Here is a 22,362-nt window from a genome sequence, read left to right on the forward strand (position 1 = left end):
ATGCTTCTGTTCAGAAGGGATGGTGCTCTTTTTGATCCTTGGGTGAGCCTGTGTGATTCTGCTGGATCTTTCCTACCTGACATGATATTTTTAGGCATTCTATTCTGGACCACAGCAGGAAAACATGTCTCCAGGACTAGACAAGAATTGTTGGTTGTTTGATTTGCAAGAGACTTTCAAGGAGAAGGGTGGAACCAAACTCAAGGCTCTTGTGACTCTCATCTCCTTTTTTGTCCAGTAGGGGAATGGAGCAGACCCAATACTAGACTCCAAGGGGGCATTGTGCAATGATATGTACCTCTTCATTGGCTTCCAATGGATCATCTGTTTTGGTGGCTCTGACAAGTCGATCTCATCCACTCTGCACTGAAGGTCAATGATATCAACTCAGAATCTGCAACCTCAGGTGATAGTGTCCATGTCCGATATAAAACTCTTGCCCATTTCAGTTCCAAGCAGGATTGCAGAGGCAACCCTTGCCATGTGTCGATCATTAGTGGTGTGGGTACAATGGGGCTGAACATCACAACAGCAAATGTTGTTATTTCGCTGTATGCTTCTTGGCTTCTGACCTTGACAATGGTTCTCTGATACTCACCCATAGGATCAACTTTGGAGCTCCCAAGATGAGCATCAGGTCATAGGCCATGTGCAACAGAAAGGGCAAACCAAGAAAGTCACAGTAGTCTGGCTGCTGGCAGATGGTACCACAGATACTTTACTGCATCAGTTTGCCCAGGGAAAGGCAAGGCAGAGTGAAACATTTGTTTCCAAAGCTAAAGGTATGTCCCTATTGAGGTCTTCAGTCATTTTATACTGACATACTGCCCAGCATTTTTGGCATTGAACAACAATGAAGATAGTGATGGGGATACAAGTGACAGTGAGGTTGACAATCACTCTCCTTCCATTGTGCAAGTGAAAGGGAAAGGGACAAGCCACAAGAGGAAGAGAAGCAATGATGTTGCTGACAAAGGAAAGAAGCAGAAAACAAAGGGGGTTTCAAGGGAAAAGAAGTCACTGCCCCCCCCCCCCCCAGCGCTTTCCCTGATCCTCTACCATCATCTTCAAAGGGAGAAGTCCCACTCCCTTTAGATGTTGGCAGGAGTAGCCCCATTGATGATGGCTCCCTGGATTTGTCTGGAGATGTGCATCAGCAAAAAATTGTTATGCTCCTGAGTGCTCCGGAGTATGGGGAGCACTGGGAGAATCAGGAGGAGATTGGCCGGTCCAGGAACAGCTCATTTCCTCCGGAGTTGGTCAGGTACTCCAGGGCACTCCCAGGAGGGCATGGAGCATTGCTTTGTGCACAAACATATCCAGTAAATACAATTTAATGCTTCAAAATGTATAGGGGTGAGAAGCTTCTGGGAGCTCCTGGAGCATTTGAAAATGAAAAGGAAAAAAAAGAGGGAAGACTCCCCATGAATACCTCCTACCACAAGACTAACACAACAAGACACTACTTAACATTTAGATCAAACACTATACTATACATCAAGGACACTGAGACTCACCAGTATACAGTCAAAATTTATGGCCTGATATATGATTAATCTGGCAACTTAATCACTTTCGGACTTGCAGAATATGGAGGAGGGGGAAATGGGGGAGAATGAGGGGGGAAATGAGGGGGAAATGAGGGGGAGAATGAGGGGGAGAATGAGGGGGGAATGTAGAGGGAAATGAGGAAAATTTGAAAAATAGGGACTTCTAAAAATAATTAGGGGAAAAATCAAAAAAATTCAGGAACTGTAGTGCCTTTGAAGTGCTTTCAGGATATATAATTATTTGCGAAATTGAGGAAGAAATGATGGAGAAAAATGGAAAATACTTTTGGAGACCCGAGAAATAATGAGAACTGAATTGATGGGAAAGTCTGGAAATTGAATGGGAAAGTGAGGGGAAGCCTTGTAGCATTGTTATTTTCTGCTGTTCTAATTTTTTCTGATTCTTCTTGGTCTCACTCCCAGCTGCTCCTGGATACTCCTGGAAGCTCCTGGGAGGGTCCAGGAGCAGCTAATGGAAAATACTTTTGGGGACCCAAGAAATAATGAGAACTGAATTGAAGGGAAAGTCTGAAAATTGAATAGGAAAGTGAGGGGAAGCCTTGTAGCATTGTTATTTTCTGCTGTTCTGATTTTTCCCGATTCTTCTTGGTCTCATTCCCAGCTGCTCCTCAATACTCCTGGAAGCTCCTGAAAGCTCCTGGGAGGGTCCAGGAGCAGCTGGGAGTGAGACCAAGAACAATCAGGAAAAATCACAACAGCAGAAAATAACAATGCTACAAGGCTTCCCCTCACTTTCCTATTCAATTTTCAGACTTTCCCATCAATTCAGTTCTCATTACTTCTCGGGTCTCCGAAAGTATTTTCCATTTTTCTCCATCATTTCTTCCTCAATTTCGCAAATAATTATATGTCCTGAAAGCACTTTAAAGGCACTATAGTTCCTGATTTTTTTTTGATTTTTTTTCCCTAAATTTTTTTTTTCAACTTTTTAGAGACCAAAATTTTCCTCCCACTGCTCCTGGCACATTGCATACTCCTCACCACTCCTAGCTGCTCCTGAACCCCCTCCCAGGAGAACACTATTGGCTCCAGGAGTGCCCAATCTGCTGTTTGTCTCCCACATGCTCCAGCCACTCCTGATGCTCCGGAGCATAACGGACTTTTGCTGATGTGCCTCCAATGTTCCCATCTTCCTCATCAGCCACTGATTTCAACCACATTTTTGGCAACACTGGTGCCATGATGTCAACATCATCAGCAAACCTGAATGTGGAGGTCTGAGAGCTCATAGAGCTATATTTGCACACAGGGGACTATTATCTATATGAGCTCCCTGAGTGTTTAATTTACCCGATATCAAAATTAAAATTTAAGAGCATTGACTCTGGCATCATGTGATGAGTCACAGCCAAGTCCCTACCATGCAGGCAACTGAACAAACATGTGGCACTACACACCAAGGGTATATAGCCAAATTAATATATAGATCAAATTTAGGGATATACATACAGTTAATCTGAAATTACTTAAGGAAAATGTGGGAAAATGAGTGGGGAAATGGGGGGAAAATGGGGGGAAATGAGGGGAAATTTGAGGAGGGAATTGGGGGGGGGGGGAAATGAGGGGGAAATGAGGGGGAAATGAGGGGGAAATTGGGAAGGAATGGGGGGGGGGGGGAATGAGGGGAAATTTGGAGGGGGGAATGGGGGAGAAATGGGGGGGAAATTGAGGTGGGAATTGGGGGGGGGGGAATGAGGTGGGGAATGAGGGGAAAATCAAAGGGGGGATGGGGGGGAAAATGTGGAGGGAATTGGGGGGGAAATTGAGGGGGGGATGAAGGGGAAATGGGAGGAAAATGAGGGGGAACTGGGGGTTTCTAAAAACTTGAAAAAAGTCAGGGAAAATTAAGGAAATTTCAGAAAATGGGGGACTTTCTAAAAATGGAGAATGTCCAGAAAATCAGAAAATTTGGGATAAGTTAGGGAGAGATATTTCAGGAAATTAGGAATAATTGGAAAAGAAATTAAATCACTTTTTTGATAATTCAATGTGCATTGGAAAATGCCAAAGTGGGGCAATGTAGCAACAGTGTTAGAAAAGCTCCCACCACGTTTTGGTGAGCCAAATAACCATGGCTTTTTGACCATGGGAAATTTGGTGTCAAAGGCTTGGATGATATCTGAAGAATACATCAGCTTTTTGTTTGCTTTATTGGGTGGTATTTTTAATTTACTTCATTTGGAACACTTTTTTGAAACTGATTTATACCCTACATAACATGCATGGTTACATTGCCACACTTTGGTGCTTTCCAATTCACATAGAATCATCAAAATTGGTTGAGTTTTGAGCAAGAAATGAGATGAAAGATAAAGTGCAAATTTTTGAATTTCAGAGTTTTCCTCATATTTTGTAAATAGCAATAAACAAATAAGGTGCTGATTTTAGTAAACACAAAAGGTATATGAGCTTTCAGAGCAATGACAATGGCCATTTTACACACACATATATTGTCATATCCATCCATGGCCATCAACTTCCACTGCCTCCAATCCCTCCAGACTACCTCCGCTTCCCTTGATGGTCGCCACCCCCTCTTTTAAATATATTACCTATGCCTCCCTAAGTACAGAGCCCTGAAGGCTTCCAGACAGCTCCGATGTCTGCTAGCGCACTCCCGCCTCTGCTGGGCAATACACTTGCTTGCCCTGCAAGCCCACCTTTGGGCCTATCCCTCCTTTCTGTTTCTGGGTTATCACCTACCATTCCGCTAACCCCATAACCCAACTTGTCAGTAATATTCAATTGGCTAATGTTTAACTCTGTTAGCTCTGCTCCACTCAGCCCTGCCATTTATGGGCCCACCCTCGTTGTAACTATATATACTCAACTTGTACATAGGTTACACCTCAGTAATAAAATTGACTAGAGTTGACCCCCTTTTAGTTCTCGTTTGCCAGTAAGTAAATTAGGGCATGGACATGTAACTTGGCACAGTGCTCCTGGCATAAGTTGCTGAGGCCGAAGCCCTCTGCCATGGAGACATTCCCTCATCTCAACCTAGTCTCTGACACACACCCATATTATCTTTGCACTTCTGCATCCTTAGGAGAACAAAATCATTCAAACATTTAATTTTCTCCACCCAATGTGTAGAGGGTGCACAGCAAAAAGACTCAATTTTTTCACAGAGCTCTGTGAGCTCTGAGAGCTCCCTACCAAGTTTGCTGATGATCTGTGACTGGTTCATCTCCCATTTCATCTGCCCCTAGCTCTCCTGGACTCTTTGCTTCAACCCTGCCTTCCTCAGGGTCCTCAAGCAACCAAGCAGAGGGTTCAAGACCTTCAAGTAATCCATATCACCAATGGGAGCTTGAGATGGTGCCTTCTGACAGTGATGAAGATGGAGAAGAGGGTGGTAGGGGTTGGAGGTGGCATTCGTTTCATGCTGCCTGGTGGGAATTCATCCAGTGATTCAACTGTACTGGTGGCAATCGTATTAGGGAGAAGGTCTGGAACAATGTGTACTCCAAACTTGTTTGGGCACCCTATTCTGACCTTTCATAAATGGGGTACACAACATCCAACGCCAAAAGTGCAGAGACCTTCCCTGCAGATATGGCAGGTCAAAGGCTTCCCATAATCATTCTCAATCCTTTGATCGATGATAAGGCTATGTGGGATGGATCTTTGACTTGGAGGGGGGAATGGGTGTCACCCACCCTGTAACATGAAGCCTTGTCTTATCATTACCATTATTTGTTATATTATTTGTTATAATTTTGCCAGTTTCAATTTCATTATCATTTTTTCATGACCAGAGAGTGGGAGAGCCACTCCGGCCTTGGGGCCCCAGGGAAGCAAGACAGGGGCCAGCTGGATTGTAGTGGGGTCCCAAAACTCAGCTAAATAGTCGAAAATGTTTGTGAAGAGCCCCAGGGAGATTCAGTTCGTGCATGCAACCCACCTATCAAGACTTCATTCACAACATGGTGCTCAGTATACAACAAGTTTTGGTTGCTTGCAAACATGGGGAGTGGACAATTCCCATGTCCACACTCACCCCACCATTCTGCCTGACATCCTGACATCCATGTGTGTGTTTCAGCAGCAAAATATAAGATTGAAAGAGGAGAATTAAGCTTATTTTTCTGCCAAGTTTCATATTAACAGAGATATGAGGACACTCAACACCATGTTGAATGGCATGTGCCTATCTCAAGATCCACCAAGCCAATCAGGATGAATGGCATATCAGCACAAAGCTAGAGTCAAGGAGAGTCCAATGGAGATGATGGGAAGGTGTTATATACATTGATTGGGAGGGACAATGTTGTGGGGACAAGTCTGTGCACTGCAAAAACTCAAATTCTGTGGATTTTACCCAGTGACACACACTACATATGTGGCGAATACCTTCTTTGCTTGTCCTTATACAATACCTCATACACTCATTCCTGGCATTTTCCCCAATATTCCTGCTTGCCCCAAACCCAAGTCCCCATGCCTGCCACATTGCACAAATCTCTACACCCACACATCAATACGTACTAGGAGGACAGTAGGGACATCTATATAACCATCCTAGACCCTGTCTTTCCCCAAATTATGGTGTATCCCTGGCCCTTGGTAACTTTACATGGTGTCAAGCCTCACAAGCCATTGGTGGTGCCTGTCAATAACTCAAGAACCACTGGGCCAAATGGGGTGGGTAAGGTACTGTTGGAAAGCCATAGGCAAGGGGGATTCAGTGGGAGTGACAGGAAGGCACTGGAAGCAGTAGTTGAGATTATCACTGGGTTGAACCTATAGTGACATCGGTGTCATCCCCTTTGTAGATATCATACCCCTTTTGTTACTTCCTGTCTCACTTGCATACCACACTGGAGAATTTCACATGCACACATGCAGTTGAGCAACAAACCACTGGGCACCCTATTGCGAATGTACATATACTGTAACTGCTGGCACTGGTGGTGGTCTTTCATCCCTCTAACTTCATGTTGTGCATTGCTCTGTTTGTTCTGGCTGGCCACCCAAATAGGTATATAAGTGATGGTGACTAGCCAGAGTGCGATATCTAACTTGATATCCCACTCAGATAATCACTGCTGGCTGATAATGTTGGAGAATATAATATGTTCCCAATAGTATAGAGTTTAACAGCCTACTGTACCCGCACGACCAATTACCGGCTGAGGTTCCGAGTGTGACACAAAATAGTCAACCGGCTTCTCCTTGTGACGTGTGACAAGCAACCAGAAGAGGTGGCAAGGTTGGTGTGACACCAGCCACAGTGGTGCTGGAAATGTCCAACTGGCAAATTTTCGTGTTGATACATTTTACACCAAAAAAACTACTTGCAGATGGCTTTTGTTTTCATTGAATTTACAGCGAAAAACGAAATATCGTAGAAAAGTTGAACGAGCAAGACCCTACCCAGCATCCTCTTATGGGATTAGGGAGTATTACGAAATGATCTTCAGGATAGCTGATTTCAAAAAAATGTACGTACACCTTGCCCCTGAGACACCCCATGTTGAACACAAATAACATCCAACAACGACCAACAACCCTCTTCCGCTACCAACATGCCCCTTGTAAATCGTCTCAGTGATGACCTCAAGCTACGCATCCCATTTCTCTGGCTTGATGGACTAAACATTCTCCAGATCAGCCGTACTCTTTCTGTGAGCAAAGCCCTGGTTTACCGTATTCTGAAGTGGTGGAGGTCCACCAGCAGCATTCGGGCTCCGGAGCATACAAGAGCTGGACGGCCGCATGCTCTCCCAAGGGATGCTGTTACTTTCATCTCAACCCATCTTGATAATGATGGGACCCTTCTCATGGACGAACTTTGAATGCGTGTTCATGCAGAATTTGGCCTTGATGTTAGCATGGCCACTCTCAAACAGACACTCGACTCTTTGTTCTTCACACATAAGCAGGTAACTAGGGTTGCAATGGAGAGGAATGAACTCCTCCGTGCTGCATTCAAGTGCTGCTTTGCTGAGCTTGTCCACAGCCTCGACATGCTCCTTTGTATTGATGAGAGTTCAAAGGATGAACGTACTGTTTCACGCTGGTGGGGGTATGCCTGCCTTGGAAAGCGTTGTCCTGTGTGCACCCGATTCATCCGGGGGACTCGCTACTCAATTTTGCCGGTTATGGGCATCAACAGGTATCTTGCATTCGAGGTTTTTGAGGGACCAGTAACTGGGGAAAGATTTATTACATTTCTGCATGAGCATGTTGTCCATTTTTCCTTCACTTCAGTCACTGTCCACTGATGCATTCAAGTAATTAGGTGCCGATCATGCGGCCATATCCCGGACCACAGAGCATTCTCCTTCTAGATAATTGTTCTATCCACCATGGCGATGAGGTCCATGAACTTATAGAGGTGGAAGCAGGTGTGATATTAGCTCTTATCCCTGCTCTTTTTTGATCTGACATATTTTAGGTGGCCATTTGTTGTATTTGCCACCATACTCACCTGACTTCAACCCAATCGAACTGTCATTTTCGTTCATCAAGGGCTGGATGCGCCATCACTATGATGATGCTGTTCATCGTGCAACACCCCTCTCTTTCATCTATGATGCTTGTTCTCAGGTTGGCAGTACGCAGGCACAAGGGTGGTACCGTGCATCGGGTTACTTTTGAACCTGTTCTCTCATGTTTGTCAGTAGCAAAAAAAATGAAAATTGTCTCTCGCATTGCCCCGTAAGGTTACTATACACAGTATATAAGGCTGAAAGACATGAAGATTGTGACTAGAGTGAATACCACTCATTGTCTGTATAAAAAGGGGCATTGTCGGTGAGTGGATTGAAGAAGTTACCTTGAGTTGGCGGAATTGGCATCCAAAATCCCTCTGCCACCATCACATAATCGCGAACTCCTTCATCCTGTAGCTTTACTTGCTCTCCTACATACTGGTCCCATATGTCGTCGATATTGTCGCAAGGGGGAGGATTGAATACTGGCATACTGTCATTGTAAGTTGGAGTACTGTCATATCCGTGCATACCCGACCCCGACCCGACTTCCGGATACCACCCTCTTCACCTCCGGAGTCATAACCTACCGCTGCCTTTCCGATACTCACCTTCGGTCTTGGCAACACACCCCTCCTCTTACCTCTCCGACCCCTTCTCCGTCCGTTCCGATACTCATCTCGGACCGAACATCGCCCTACTCGCCACCCTTCCTACAACTCCGCTCCCCCCTCACCACGCCTCCACCCTCCCGTCATCCCCTACGCTTTCTCCGTCCGTTCCGATATCCACCTTCGGACCTGACTACTCTTCCTTACCTGTCCCCTCTCTCCTTCCTCCGTCACTCCTCCGCCACCCTTCCGCCAAGTTACGACCATCCACCGCTGTTCCGTACTTCACACTCGGACACCGTTCGTACCTTACTCCGAGCCTCCGTCATAGTCCATACCTCGGACTTTGACTCCACCTCGGTCTTAGTCCATTGCATTGGTGACCTCATACTACGTAAACACCATTGCCAATATTCCTCGGACTTCCAACCCCGCCTCCGTAACCTCCGTAAGCTCCGCAACCCCCGAGCTTCGCGGACCGCCTCCGGCACTCTCGCCGTTTGTAATGTATTTCTCGCAATTCCCCCTCATCCCTATTTGGACTACTGCTTCCTTCTATTCTAGCCAGTTAGTCATCACCCCCACTTCCCCTCATCCTCCTGCCCCTCTGGGCCTCGCCCACTCTACCTCCTTTCGGATGTATCACAGGTCTTGCCCTATGACCTTCGGTACCGCTCCGCTCCCTCTAACCCTTTGTTCCCGTTCGGACGTCTTCATTCCGATTCGGTCACCCTTTGTTTCTCTTTGTGCTTTTGCCCCTTCCTTATATATATATCGGCGCTTGTACATACTCGTCTGGTTTCAGTCCGAAATCGACCTGAAATGCCCCCAAGAGACTTCCTGCTCACCTACTGTGAAATTAAGGACCAAATGGACAAACAGCAATGGCACAGCGCTCCGCTTGAGTCGCTGAGGCCAAGGTCCCTCCACGCTAAGTCTCCGATTCCACTCCGGAGTCGTCCATTTCCGCCCATCTCTAACAAGTACGCTCATCTTTGTAGTGGCGGAAATGTATTTGCTTCTCACCACCACCATCAGGGTACTTTCGCCTGTAAGGGACCACCACCCAGTCTTCTGGTGCCTTGCGTTTATGTCCAGCCAAGGAAGAACCTGGGGCATCGTGCGTGACAGGATCAGCTGACTGGGATGTTGCCTTGACCTCTAATTTCCAGAACTCAGATGCTGCTGCACGAAATCGGTGGACAGATCCAAGCCCAAGCCCAAGAGCTTTCCGGAGCTCATCATTGGAGATCTTCTCAATATGGTCGTCTGGATAAATATCCTCAGCTTGCATGCCAGACATGCAAGCGCTCCAGTCCTCACCACGTGCCATGTCACACCAATTCACGAATTTCTCAATAGATGAGGATGTGAGGATCGGCTTTGTTTTCTGGGGGCTGCAAGGGGGTTGTGATGCAGCCTTCTTTTTTGGCGACGTCGGAGACTTGTCAGGTGATGCTACTGAGGCCTTCGGATTCAATGTGGACATGAATGTTGCAAGTGCAAGCGTCGTGAGAGCCTCAAGCTGGTTATTGCCAGGTGGATTTGCTGGGCCTTGGGATTGTGATTTGGATCGGTGGTGGGTGGTGTGATCAAAATACTTGGTGTTGGGTGGGTGGTCCAACGTTGCCGAGCCTTCCAACTGTTATGTAAAGTTGGCATTATTATTATTATTATATACTTACTATGTCTATAAATCCAATTGGACTCACCCAGCTAGATGCCCAGTGCTTGAGGGCATGTGGTGACAAAGAAACACATGCCTCACCAGGTTTGCGGACGTAGCAGTATTGCCCGCCATGCTCCGTGTCAATGCATGGCCACCGCTCTTGAAGTTTCACAACCTTCGCAGCACATTCAGCCTCTAGGGGAGTAAGATCTGCAGCATTGGGTGCCTAAATTGGGGAATTGAGGATAAATAACTTGTCAGTGACAAAGACGTCGCGCTTACTTTGTTCACACAGCCATAACCACCCACCAAATGACTGCTTGGATGGACACTTAGGGCACTGGGTGCCTGTTTTCACTGTCAATTCAATGGGGCCTGATCATACAACAAAGATGCCGCATACCATTGACTGCTGCATCACCTGAAAGCTGGACAAATCCACCTCCACCACAATTCCAAGCAACATTTGGTCACGTACACTCTGAATCATGGAGGAGAATTCACTGTCCATCTCGATGAGGAGGCCTTTGTTCACTCTGGAGATGAGGCTTGGTTATAATCATAAGTGTATGTAAATAAGGTACATACGCTGCACCGTCTTTCCTCCACTTGAAAACTGGCCATTGACCACTGTCATTGCCGGGGGTGTACGTTGCGGCATAGGTAGGACCCAACGCTTCGAGTCCAGTCTTCCAAAACATGGATGGATTGATCGGATTGTTGTGTCCAAGAATGCCTGGCAGCTGGAATTGTTTCTGGACGACGTCAGGCTTCCTTGCGACCTTCCCGTTCCGGTCCTTCTTTGGCACCAAAAGTGTAATTGTGATGTGGAGTGGTTTGAATTGTTCACCAGCCTCACTGTATCCATCGTCGTCTTCATTGCTGAGTTGGCTGCCTGCGCAGAGGGGCGTCCTTTCCAGTTGAAACTTGGTTTGCATGATGCTGGTAACTGGGGGGGACTCGGGTGAGGCAAATGGACGGCCTCAACAATCCTGTCCTTTCTCCTATTTCATTTTCTATTATTCCCTTCCACATTTGTTGCTATGCTGACTTCACTAACGCTCAAAAATACTAGTCCATTTTGGGATTCCATATCTTAACCAGTACTTCTATACGTTTGTTGCATCACTATCCTACATCATGCACACTCATTTTCATATTTTTCCATATTTTTTCCCCAACATCCCCAATAGCACCAAGTCAAAATTTGCATGCCCAACACACCTCAAATTCATATTAGGAGAAAGGTCAACATCCCACATATCTTGCACACAGACACACGATCTACATGATTGTCCATCATTCCTTTCTTGATTACTCTTTTCCAGCCACATCATAGAAGGCTTAAAAGCCTTAATTTTTCACCCTTGTCTCTCTCCCTCAGTTTGCCTGTTCAGTACTGAGGTGAGCTTCCTTGTCTTTGCTGACTTTGTCATATCCTGGAATCCCAACCCCGTGCTCTCCCACCACACCACACCTTCCTAACAACTTCACCATCCCCTACACCATAACTCCCCACTCCCCAAGTCACCTCCCTTCCTAACTGTCTCAGCTCCAGCCTGTTTGTGGCACACCGAACCTTGGCCATTCCCATCCCGGAAGCTTGGCCCCGAGTCGGAACATTTGGAGACTCCGGATTTGCTCCAATCTCCTGACAGATCTCCAACATCCCATGACATACCCCTAAACCATTTCCCCACCCATTTCATTTATTGGAGTCACCCAACATCCTTCGGATACATAACTCCGCTTTCGGAGCTACCCACATCCTTTGGTGACCCCATTCACGTTGAAGGAGAGAACGAAGGAAGGTCAGTTGGGAGGTTCAAACGAGACCACCACCAAGCTGTTCCCTGGTTCTTTAGTTAGGATGGGGAAGTGTACTAGTGTTGTTTATTGTAAATATAGTACCAATCCGAGTGTTTTGGCTAATTCTATTTTTATGGGTTAGTTTTAAAGTTCCTGGGAATTGACTTACAGATAAACCGAGCCCTGCGGAGCTGTTTCTTTATTGAAATTTATTAATTTGTCTAGGTGTAATTCTGTGTAGCGTTGTTTAATTTGGATTTAAACTTGAATTTAATCTTCTACTTGGTGAAGTTTCAAAGATTCTATTCAGTTAATGAATTTGGATGGTGTCTGGAGTGTCCCTTGAGTTCGTTTTATTTTTGTCTTTATTTTATCGCTTGTTTTAACAGTAGCAAAATAACTGTTTTGTGTTTACACTTTGAAATCTGGAGTGTTAACCAGCTCTCCTGTTGAAATATCTACTTAATATTTCTCTCCTTAATTGCTGCCTTTTACTACAGTGGCAATCTTAACTGTATATCACTTTTTCGCACTGGAGTGACAACCAGAAATGCTTGAGAAAAATAATACTCTATTTTCTTACTTCTCTCAGGGGGGCGAAAGGTCGCAGAAAGGGTCTCCCTTTTATACTCCTTGGGTCGCCTTCCTTTTTCATGCTCTACCTTCTATTTACAGGATTTATTTACAGTGTATTTTTCTCAAACTGAATAAAAAGTGAAATTTTCACGCTATAGTTCCGCTGCGCTTTGCTGCGCTGAACTGCGGCTCTACTGCGGTCAGACTGCGCCTGGAATCCTTATTGTCCTTCCTCGCCTAAGCTATTTTAATGGTTAATTAGAATTTGTCTGCGCCGCATTTGCCGCAGTTCCCTATTTCAAATTCCCCATATTTCCCATTAAGTTCGCTATGACTCGGTCATACTGAATTCAAACCTCGCATTACTATGCGTGCGACTGTGCTGAGACCTTCAGCTGATTTATTCCAATTTTATTTAGTGACATTTAGTTAAAATGAGACTGAAATGATAAATGAGTGAATTATTCAGGTTTAAAACTGAAAGAAAAAGTTGCTAGTAATCAAGAATTACTCAAACGAATGTGTTATAGCTCTCTACTTCATTAGAACATCGTTCCCTAAAATTCCCGCCATGGTCCGTCGTAGTTTAGTAGTTTTCGTGAATTTCGTTCATATTCCCTGGTTCCCCTTTGTATTATCACATCCTAATCCTCCATATGTATTGTTCGTTGTTATAGTAGGTCGTCCTCGAAGATATCATATTTTTATGTATTTTATTTAGGGCTCTAGACCTCTTGAAGCTGTCTTCCCGCGTGTTTTCAGGTTTCTAACTTCATGTCCTTGTATCTCATTCATTTCTGGATGTTTTCTCACGTTCTTGGTATCATAAATTTTCATTTATTCCCACCTTTCCAATGGTACTAAGGTTGTGTCCTATTTCCCTGTATTCGTTGAGTTAGCAAAGTTTCGCGCGCACATTCGGTAATCACGTGCGTCGTTCCCATAGTTGTTCGTATGCGGGAGCCGTTTTCGTTTAGTTGTTCCGGATTTATGATATGCGCGGGTGTTTATTTCTTTCATATGGGCTTCTGTGATTTATTTCAGATTTTTCCCTCATGATCTAAGGTTGTTTTGCACTTTTCGTGCTTTGTTTTGACTGGGCTCTTCCTTATTTGGACGGAAATTGGTCTTCGCGATCTGCCGAAGTGCGGATCTCGGTTCCGACAGCCGGTTCCCTGCGCATCGCCACCCTCACGTGTCATTACACATGATGCGGATTCCTATATTCCCGTCATGGGTATAACTTCACAACGGCTGGACCGTTTGGGCTGAGAATTTGCATAACTATAGTTTCCTATTTTTCATAATTTCCGTGTAAATTTCGTTGTATGTTTTAATTATGGATCCTACGCAATCATCGTCTTGTCCCTGAGCTCGGACTTTTGATGTCGCTATTCCCGTTATTGGATTTCTCATTAACGCATGATCCTTTTATTATGGAATTTTGGGAGGATTAAGAGTAGATCCTTTCCTTTCTAATGGGCTATCAAGCTTGTCTCGGTCGTTACTAGTTAATCTTCGCGCTTGCTTTTTAGACATTGTCCTCGTTTTGCAGGAGTTTTAGTCATATCTCCGTCGTTTATGGGTAGTTTCCCCTATAATTACTCTCATTGGTTCCGTTTGGGTGACATCTACATTTCCTATTATAAACACGACTTTGACTTTTGCATTAGTTCCTGAGGAATCTTTGTTCCGTGGTACTTCCATCCTTGCTATGTGTGCGGACGTGGGAAAGTAGTTTCCGTGGAGGTTCTCTGATTATTTTTATAGTCAAATCTTGGTCGATTGTCCTAATTCTTGGTTTAATATTTGCTATAAATTCCCCCGAGAATTCCGTCTCGTTGATGGTAAGCTTGAAGTATTTTTGTTATTTTTCTTTCTTTCGATTTATCGTGTATAGTCGTAATAATTCGTAAAAATTCGTAAAATTCGTTAAAATTCAGGTCCTTCTATGTTCTCATATCTACTTGTCGTATGAGGTTTTGTGATTTATCTGGCATATTTCCATAATGGGTTTCCATAGTGTGGCCGTTATTTCTCCTACAACGTCATCACTTATTAGTCACCTTCCATTCATAGCATGACTATCTTCTTCTTACCATTCAGTCGGCTAACCCCCTCTTACCCATTTCTTGTTCCCATTCATCTTCCGGCCTCTTACTCTGCCCTCCTTGACCCAACACCTCAGTTCCCCGTTAAGGATATCGTTCGGCACCTTTCGGTGTTTTCTATTATCATCTGGACTTTGACTAAAGTCCTTTCCATTCCCCCACATAAATACCTGTAGATTAGAACCTGTAGTTTTCCCAAGTTCTAATCTCAACTAAAATGTTACCCCAAGTCCCTCTGAGTGAATCCCGACCCCTTTCTACAAGATACCTCAGACACAAGAAATACAAGGACTAACTGAGACATAATGGAGGCACAGCACTCCCTCCGAGTTGCTGAGGCCACATCCTCCTTAGAGCCTCTTGTACCATCCAGCAGAACCGGGCTTCCTGGAGAAGCTTTGGTTCACTACCGGAGCTCTCGGATCCCCTCTAGTTGAGCCCTGCCTGCATTTGGACTCACGCATTTTCCCCTATGATCCAGGTTTTTGACAGACTTGGTTGATGACTAAAAACCTTGTAAATATCCTAGCGCTTACAACGTGCTAGGTAGATAAGCAATTCATTTTAGTTTGCTTGTTCTCAGGGCACACACCCTGACTAGCCTGGACCCGGACTCATGTCCAGACCCACTACACTTCCTGCACATATGTACTTCCCATGCTGCATGCTCCACACGTGCATGATCCAGCCCTGGATCCTGCCCTCATGTGACTTCCGGGTATCCCCAGAAGTTTTCCTGATATGGTGGCCACTGTGGGAAGATGAGAAGTTAGCTTCCTTCTCATCTCCTTACTGGTATAGAGCACACAATTGTCTGGAAGTGGAGAAGGGACTCAAGAAGGAGGGACCTTGGCCTCAGCAACTCAAGTGGAGCACTGTGCCACTGCTTTGTTGTCTAAGGTGGTCCTTAATTTCAGGTTAGCAGGGGGAGTCTCTTGGGGGGACAATCCAGTCAATTCTGGTTCTCTAGTTGTTGACTCTAGTTGTCGATTTCAGACTGGGGTCCAGGAAACTATGTACAGAGTGTATATATAATAATACAGGAGTGGAATCAGAGGACAAAGGGAACTGGAAGGAGACAAAGGGGGACTGGATGAGGGAACAACCACAAGGGTCAAGGGTTGGAACTCTATGGTGCTTCCCAAAAGGGCAAGGCCAAGAGGGGAAGGAGTGGAGTGGGTTGTGGGGAATAACAGCTGACTAATGTGGAAAGGAAGCAGCCATCTAAATAAGGAAGAGGCAACAAGAGAATTAAATGACACCATACAGTAGAGACTGCAGGGTCCAGAGTAAGTTCCAGAGGTCCGGAGTCAGAAGTCTAAGTCTGGAATATTGGCAAGACGTTGTAAGGGGGCAAGGGATCTACCACCCTAACGAGAAAGAGAGGGGGCCACAGAGTTGGGAATGCTCAGGGGAGGTTCATATGATGAGGAAGGGGGAGGAGAAATGGTCCGGTGCTATGTGATAAAAATGATAAATCTCGTAAATCTCACTGATAATCAAACTGATGGGAACTCTGTCCCTGCACTATGTCTTGAGCCTCTTTGGCTTCGTATTCGCCGCTCTGGGCGCTGGTAAACTTTGCTAGAACTTCATGTTCGTTGGGGAGCACCTCTCTCTGTTGGGGGAGTCCTCTTTGTAAATACAGGAAAGAGGGTAACTATAAATATGAAAGAAATACGCGTGGAAATCCGAATGATCCGACGGGTCTATGACGGCAACAGATCCACAAGGAACACTTAAGAAAAAAAAGCAATATCAAAGCAATATTGATGTTGTTAAGGAAATAAAGAACCATGGCGATCGGAACAACCGCTGAACCAAATGCGTTACTCGTAACATCGTTCAACTCGTGTTAACAAGGGCTTTCCAACGATACCAAATTCGTCCGGATCGGTGGAGAATTGATGGAGATATGGAGGAAGCGGCGGAATATGCGGGTGACAGTTACCCAATTTGGAAACTGATGGTTGTCCGTGGTCGGGAATGGCTTGAAAAAATCGGAAGAAATATGGAAAACGTGGAAGAGGTATCTAAAACAGTGGTAAATGTGTTTCGGGAGTGGGGTACTTGACATGGGTGGTAGAATCGCGATAATCGGCTTGTTTGCGTGGTACCGGCTGTGCCCGCCTACAACGTAATAAATGAAATGCAATAAGGAACACAAGGAGATAAGATGGAGGAGGAGGTCAAAGTCCAGAGGCAGAGATGTGACCGGAGTTCTGGAGGTGGAGGTGCAATGGGGTTCCAGTACAGGAGTCCGGAGCTGGAGGTGTGGAGCATCACAAGCTCTGGTCTGGAAGGTACAAGGTTGGGATCGGACCCGGAGTAAACCGGAGTTGGATCAGAGGTAGTGTTGGATGTTGTGTTGGAGCCAGAGGTAGAGTGGGCAGCTCTCAACAACTGACAGGGGGAGGTGGTGGTGGAGGATGTGGAGTTCTGGAGGAGGTGATGGAGGTCCAGAATCAGGAGCGGAGGTCTGGAGTTGTATGGATATTGTCATTATCCATACATACCCGATCCCGATCCGACTCCCGGACCCCCATCTTCACCACCTCCAGAGTCCTACCCTACCGCCATCTGTTCCGATGTTCACCTTTGGACCTGACACCACTCCTCCTCTTACCCCTCATGCCACCTCCACCTTTCTGTCCTTCTCCTACCCTATCTCCATCCACTCCGATACTCACCTCAGACCGAACATCACTCCTCTTGCCACCCTCCTCCTCTACTCCTCCCCTTACTCCTCCTCTTACTCCTCACGACACCTCCACCCTTCCATCACTCTCCTACCCTTCTCCCATCTGCTCCGATACTCGCCTTCGGACCTGACACCTTTCCTTTCCTCCACTTCTCTCTCCTTCCTCTGACCCTCTCCCACCAACCCTCTGCCAAGTTACAACCTTCCGCCGCTGTCCCTTTCCCTGTACTCAGACACTGCTCATTCCTTCACTCCAAGATTCCATGTTACAGGAATGGGTTCCGGGGAACCCAACCTGAGCCATTCTGCTCACAGACAGAGGTGGCTGCGTAGCCGTTGAAGGGAGAGCAGGAGGAGATCTGAGGCTGGGTGTACTAATGGTAACTTGGCACTCCGAGGAGCATACTGGCAGCAGGTGTGGTGACATGCTAGCGGTAACTTGGCACTCCAAGGAGCGTACCAGCAGCAGGTATAATGAGGGCTCCTTGAGGGAGCCATCTAACAGTTGGCTAGCGGTGACTTGGCACTCATGTGAGCATACTGGTAGTGTGGGTAGTTGGCACTCCTTGAGGGAGTAGCCCAGTGGTTGTCTATCGGTTACTTGGCACTCAAGGGAGTGTACCAGTAGTGGGATTTGTTGGGACAGGTAGGTTGGTTGACCAGTGCATGGTAGTGAGTGACCGTGGGAATTTGGGCCCGCGGGTACGTGGCCAGGCATCCTGGGACTGCCTGAGTCACTTCTCCCTCCCAAGAAGGGAGGAAGGGTCATAGGACCCAGTAGGGTACTACAGGAAGGATAGGAATGGGAGCTCAACCACCCACGGGGGGGTGGGAGCAGGAAGAGTGAGGTCCAGTGTCTGAGAACTCACTGGGCTGTTGAGGTTTTCTCACAGATTGTAAGAATATCAATGTAGACATCGATATGGACCAAGTCAGATGTTACAGAGAAGGCTTACAATGGTGGCACAATGGTGTGGCAGTTACAATCACGGTACAAGGTTTTGTGGGTTATGTATTAGATAAGGAAAGACATTTTTCAGCATCTGCCTTACACATCATATGACTTCTAACTATCTAATATAAAAGTCACAATGGTCAAGGGAAGTCCCTTGAAACTCAACAAATTCCCCAGCCAGCACCAAAACCCAGTGGGAAAGCTTGGCATGGGGTTTGACAATGAAATAAAGGTGCAGGGACCAAAGGTTTGATTGTTCATAGTCACGGACCATAAGATTCTAGGTCCATTCCTATAACATTCCATCATAGTGCCGACCTCGGACTTTGACTCCACCTTGGCTTAAGTCCATTGCATTGGTGACCTCATACTATGTAAACACCATTGCCAATATTCCTCAGACTTTCAACCCTGCCTCCGTAACCTCCATTACCTCCATAACCTCTGGGCTCCATGGATCATACTCAGCGCTTTCGCTGCTTGTAATGTATCTTTCGCATTTTTCCCTCATCCTTATTTGGATTGCTGCTTCTCTCCATTCTAGCCAGTTAGTCATCATCCCCACTTCACCTCACCCTCCTGCCCCTCTGGGCTTCGCCCTCCCAATCTCCTTTTGGATGTACCACAGGTTCTGACCTATGACCTTCAGTACCGCTCCACTTCTGTCATCCCTTTGTTCCTGTTTGGATGCCTTCATTCCGATTCGGACCCCCTTTGTTTCCCTTGTGCTTTTGTCTCCCTATTATATACAGGTGCTTGTACATACTCGTTTTGGACCTTCATGTTAGGACTGGGCAAGGGTGGACGATTCCAGAGGGGAACCAGAGACTTAGCAAGGAGGGACCTTGGCCTCAGCGACTCAAGCGGAGCACTGTGCCATTGATGTTTGTCCATTTGGTTCTTAATTTCATAGGCAGCAAGCAGGAAGTCTCTATGGGGCATTTCAGGTCGATTTTAGACTAAGGGCCTAAAACAAGTATGTACAAGCGCTGGGATATAATGGAGAGGGTGAAAGCACAAGGGAAACAAAGGGGGTCCAGATCGGAACAAAGGCGTTGTAACGGGTCTATCAATCTAGACTCGTGACTCAGGTCTAGGGGGGGTAGGTATCTCTCTATCTCTCAGGTAGATGTGGGTCCTGCAAGTATGGTGCTGATACTCTGTCTAACCTCTAACTAACTGTCTGTACAGTTGTCATGGAAGAGTCCAATACAAATATAAAAGGAAAGTCACATGCATGAATGAATGAAAATAGTAAGGAAAATAAAGAAAAGGTCATATCTCCTCAACCACTCCACCAAATCCGACGATCTTGGACTCGTCAGAACCACCTCTACAGTATCTACAACTCCTACTATTACCACGACTCACCAATCCTAGTCCCTGATGCAGTAGGGGGTGAAATGCGTGATAAGGGTTGGTTTGACCTGCACGGACTTGTCCCCACAACAGCGTCTGGATGGGAACAAAGGGATGACAGAAGCGGAGTGGTACCAAAGGTCATAGGGAAGAACCTGTGGTACATCCAAAAGGAGGTAGGGAGGGCGAAGCCCAGAGGGGCAGGAGGGTGAGGTGAAGTGGGGATGATGACTAACTGGCTAGAATGGGAAGAAGCAGCAGTCCAAATGAGGATGAGGGGAAAACGCGAAAGATACATTACAAGTGGCAAAAGTGCCGAAGATGATCTGTGGAGCTTGGGACGGAGCTTACAGAGGTTACAGAGGTGGGGTTGAAAGTCCAAGGAATGTTGGCAATGGTGTTTACGTAGTATGAAGTCACCAATGCAATGGACTTAAGCTGAGGTGGAGTCAAAGTCCGAGGTTGGAACTATGATGGAATCTCGGAGCAAAGGTATGAGTGTAGTCCGAGTACAGGGTACGGGACAGCAGCGGAAGGTTGTAACTTGGCGGAGGGTTGGCAGAAGAGGGTCAGAGGGAAGACCGAGGAGAGAGGAAAGGGGAGAGGAGTGGAGGAGAGCAAAGGTGTCAGGTCCGAAGGTGAGTATTGGAGTGGACGGGAGAAGGGTAGGAGAGTGATGGAAGGGTGGAGGTGTCGTGAGGAGTAAGAGGAGGAGTGAGAGGAGTAGGAGGAGGAGGAGGAGGGTGGCAAGAGGAGTGGTGTTCGGTCCAAGGTGAGTATCGGAACGGATGGTGGTAGGGTAGGACTCTGGAGGTGGTGAAGATGGGGGTCCAGGAGTCAGTTTGGGATCAGGTATGTACGGGTTTGACAATTGTAGTTTGTGCCAAACATTGTAATTCCATGCATGAAGAATTCTACAACCGGGTGCTTAAGGAAACCAGTTGTGGTTCAAATTGATGTCGTAATTCCATGTGCAAAGAATTCTATGACAAGGGCAGATCAACTTGCTGGCCAATCCACTAGATCACAATGGACTGATGGACCTATACTTCATTCACAATATTATAAAGCTATTGTACAATGTGATGAAGTAGGATATCATGGTCTTTCATGCCACCTGTGCTGGCAACAAGTTTATCACTGTCCCCTTTGGGACCTCTGTGTGACTTTGACCTTGCTGAACAACTTATTTGCTGAGCATCCACTGTTTCTGATGTAGCTGCCTTCAGCCAAGAACTTTGACACAGTGGGTTTGATTCAGTTTGGGGCTCAGTGCCATTTCACTGCCAGCTGGGATGAAGGCAAGTTTGATGTCAATGTGGGTTGGCAAGACCGTTTGCTAGATGTAGCTTGATTTCCCAATGGGGGGGTTCAGGGCAGTTCTGGTTTGTCTGCTGCACCATCATGTGGTGATTCATCCCCTGCTGGTGCATCTTCCATCTTGGTGTCCTCTTGACATTTGCTCCAATATTACTCCAGACCTCCTAGGACCTCTGCCAACCCTGCAAAGGTTTTCCCACTTTCCAATAGCTGTCGCTAATTCCACCCTTCACCTACCCACTCCACAATGCTCAATAAGGTGATTCTCTCACGAGCTTGCCAACCTGGCAAGTGGGTAAGTCCCTCTTGGGTTTTCCCTTTGTTCCAATTTGTCTTGTATTATGTATATAAGTCATGTACTGTAGTTGATGGCACCTCAGTGCAAATCGACAATAATGACTATCCCCCAGAGTTCGCACCCCCCCCCATTCTGAAATTAAGGACCAGACACTAAGTGTTATCAAACGTAGGCACAGCGCTCCCCTCCAAGTCACTGAGGCCATGGTCCCTCCACCTGTCCTTGTCAGGGACAGCTCTGAAAGCGGCGAGGTCCCGGCACGAGGGACTTGATGGGACAGGTGTCGGCTATGCATAGCGGTGGTCCCGTCACGGGGTGAGCATCCCCAACCACTTAGGCTGAAGTGGGAAGTTGAGTTATCATTAAAAGGGGAAAGCTATGGTACTTACCTGAAGTGGGAAGTTGAGAAGAAGGCTGCTTCTTCTGTTCCCACCCCCAGGCGCTATTATATACATGCGGTCAGGGTCACGTGGGAGAAGCCACGTCATCTCCGCACACAGCTGCGCCTCCCCGGGTGTCTCTGTGGGAGATCCCGGAGGTGGCTGCTCAGTAGGCAGGAGTGTGTGCGCGGCGCGTGCGGCGATCAGGGGAGCAGGGTTAGGTACATAGTGGTACATGGAGAAAAGGGAAATCGACTGTAGAATAGAAATAGAGAGAAAAGGGGAAAGTGAGAAAGGAGGGACGGGGGATGATAGCGGGGAAAGTGGAGTAGGGCAGTACGGCACGGGGTGCGGCACAGGGTCAGGCGGGTGTGCCCTGACAGTCCTCTATCTCCAGCCTCCCTTCCGGGGAAAGGTCCAGGCACGCTGCCCCTCCTCGCTGTGTCCTGACAGATGACTCCCCTTTCCTCACATTTGTAGCACAGTGTCAGGGGACGGACCCCGGGTCCCCATGACCCCTCTTTATGGCCCACAGCCTAACCTGTGAGCAGCCCTGTCCAGG

General features: G+C 46.7%; 3 protein-coding genes across 3 annotated transcripts; 1 reads left to right on the plus strand and 2 right to left on the minus strand.

Annotated features, from left to right (window-relative positions):
* On the plus strand, window positions 1-1,337 carry EI90DRAFT_3128767 (uncharacterized protein; the record flags this gene model as incomplete). Its single annotated transcript, XM_039064126.1, has 5 exons — window positions 1-42; window positions 95-211; window positions 605-782; window positions 833-999; window positions 1,074-1,337. The coding sequence occupies 5 exons, from the start codon at window positions 1-3 to the stop codon at window positions 1,335-1,337; spliced, it is 768 nt and encodes a 255-aa protein (XP_038912271.1).
* An 8,261-nt stretch (window positions 1,338-9,598) lies between these two features.
* EI90DRAFT_3128769 (uncharacterized protein) lies at window positions 9,599-11,229 on the minus strand (the record flags this gene model as incomplete). Its single annotated transcript, XM_039064127.1, has 6 exons — window positions 9,599-10,264; window positions 10,335-10,517; window positions 10,574-10,639; window positions 10,695-10,712; window positions 10,770-10,827; window positions 10,880-11,229. The coding sequence occupies 6 exons, from the start codon at window positions 11,227-11,229 to the stop codon at window positions 9,599-9,601; spliced, it is 1,341 nt and encodes a 446-aa protein (XP_038912272.1).
* Window positions 11,230-20,235: 9,006 nt separating this feature from the next.
* On the minus strand, window positions 20,236-22,037 carry EI90DRAFT_3128771 (uncharacterized protein; the record flags this gene model as incomplete). Its single annotated transcript, XM_039064128.1, has 3 exons — window positions 20,236-20,609; window positions 21,810-21,862; window positions 21,919-22,037. 3 exons carry the CDS (start codon window positions 22,035-22,037, stop codon window positions 20,236-20,238), a joined length of 546 nt encoding a protein of 181 aa, XP_038912273.1.
* Window positions 22,038-22,362: the final 325 nt, after the last annotated feature.

Source organism: Cantharellus anzutake, assembly GCF_015039405.1.
Source record: "Cantharellus anzutake strain C23 chromosome Unknown EI90scaffold_52, whole genome shotgun sequence".
Lineage (NCBI taxonomy): Eukaryota > Fungi > Basidiomycota > Agaricomycetes > Cantharellales > Hydnaceae > Cantharellus > Cantharellus anzutake.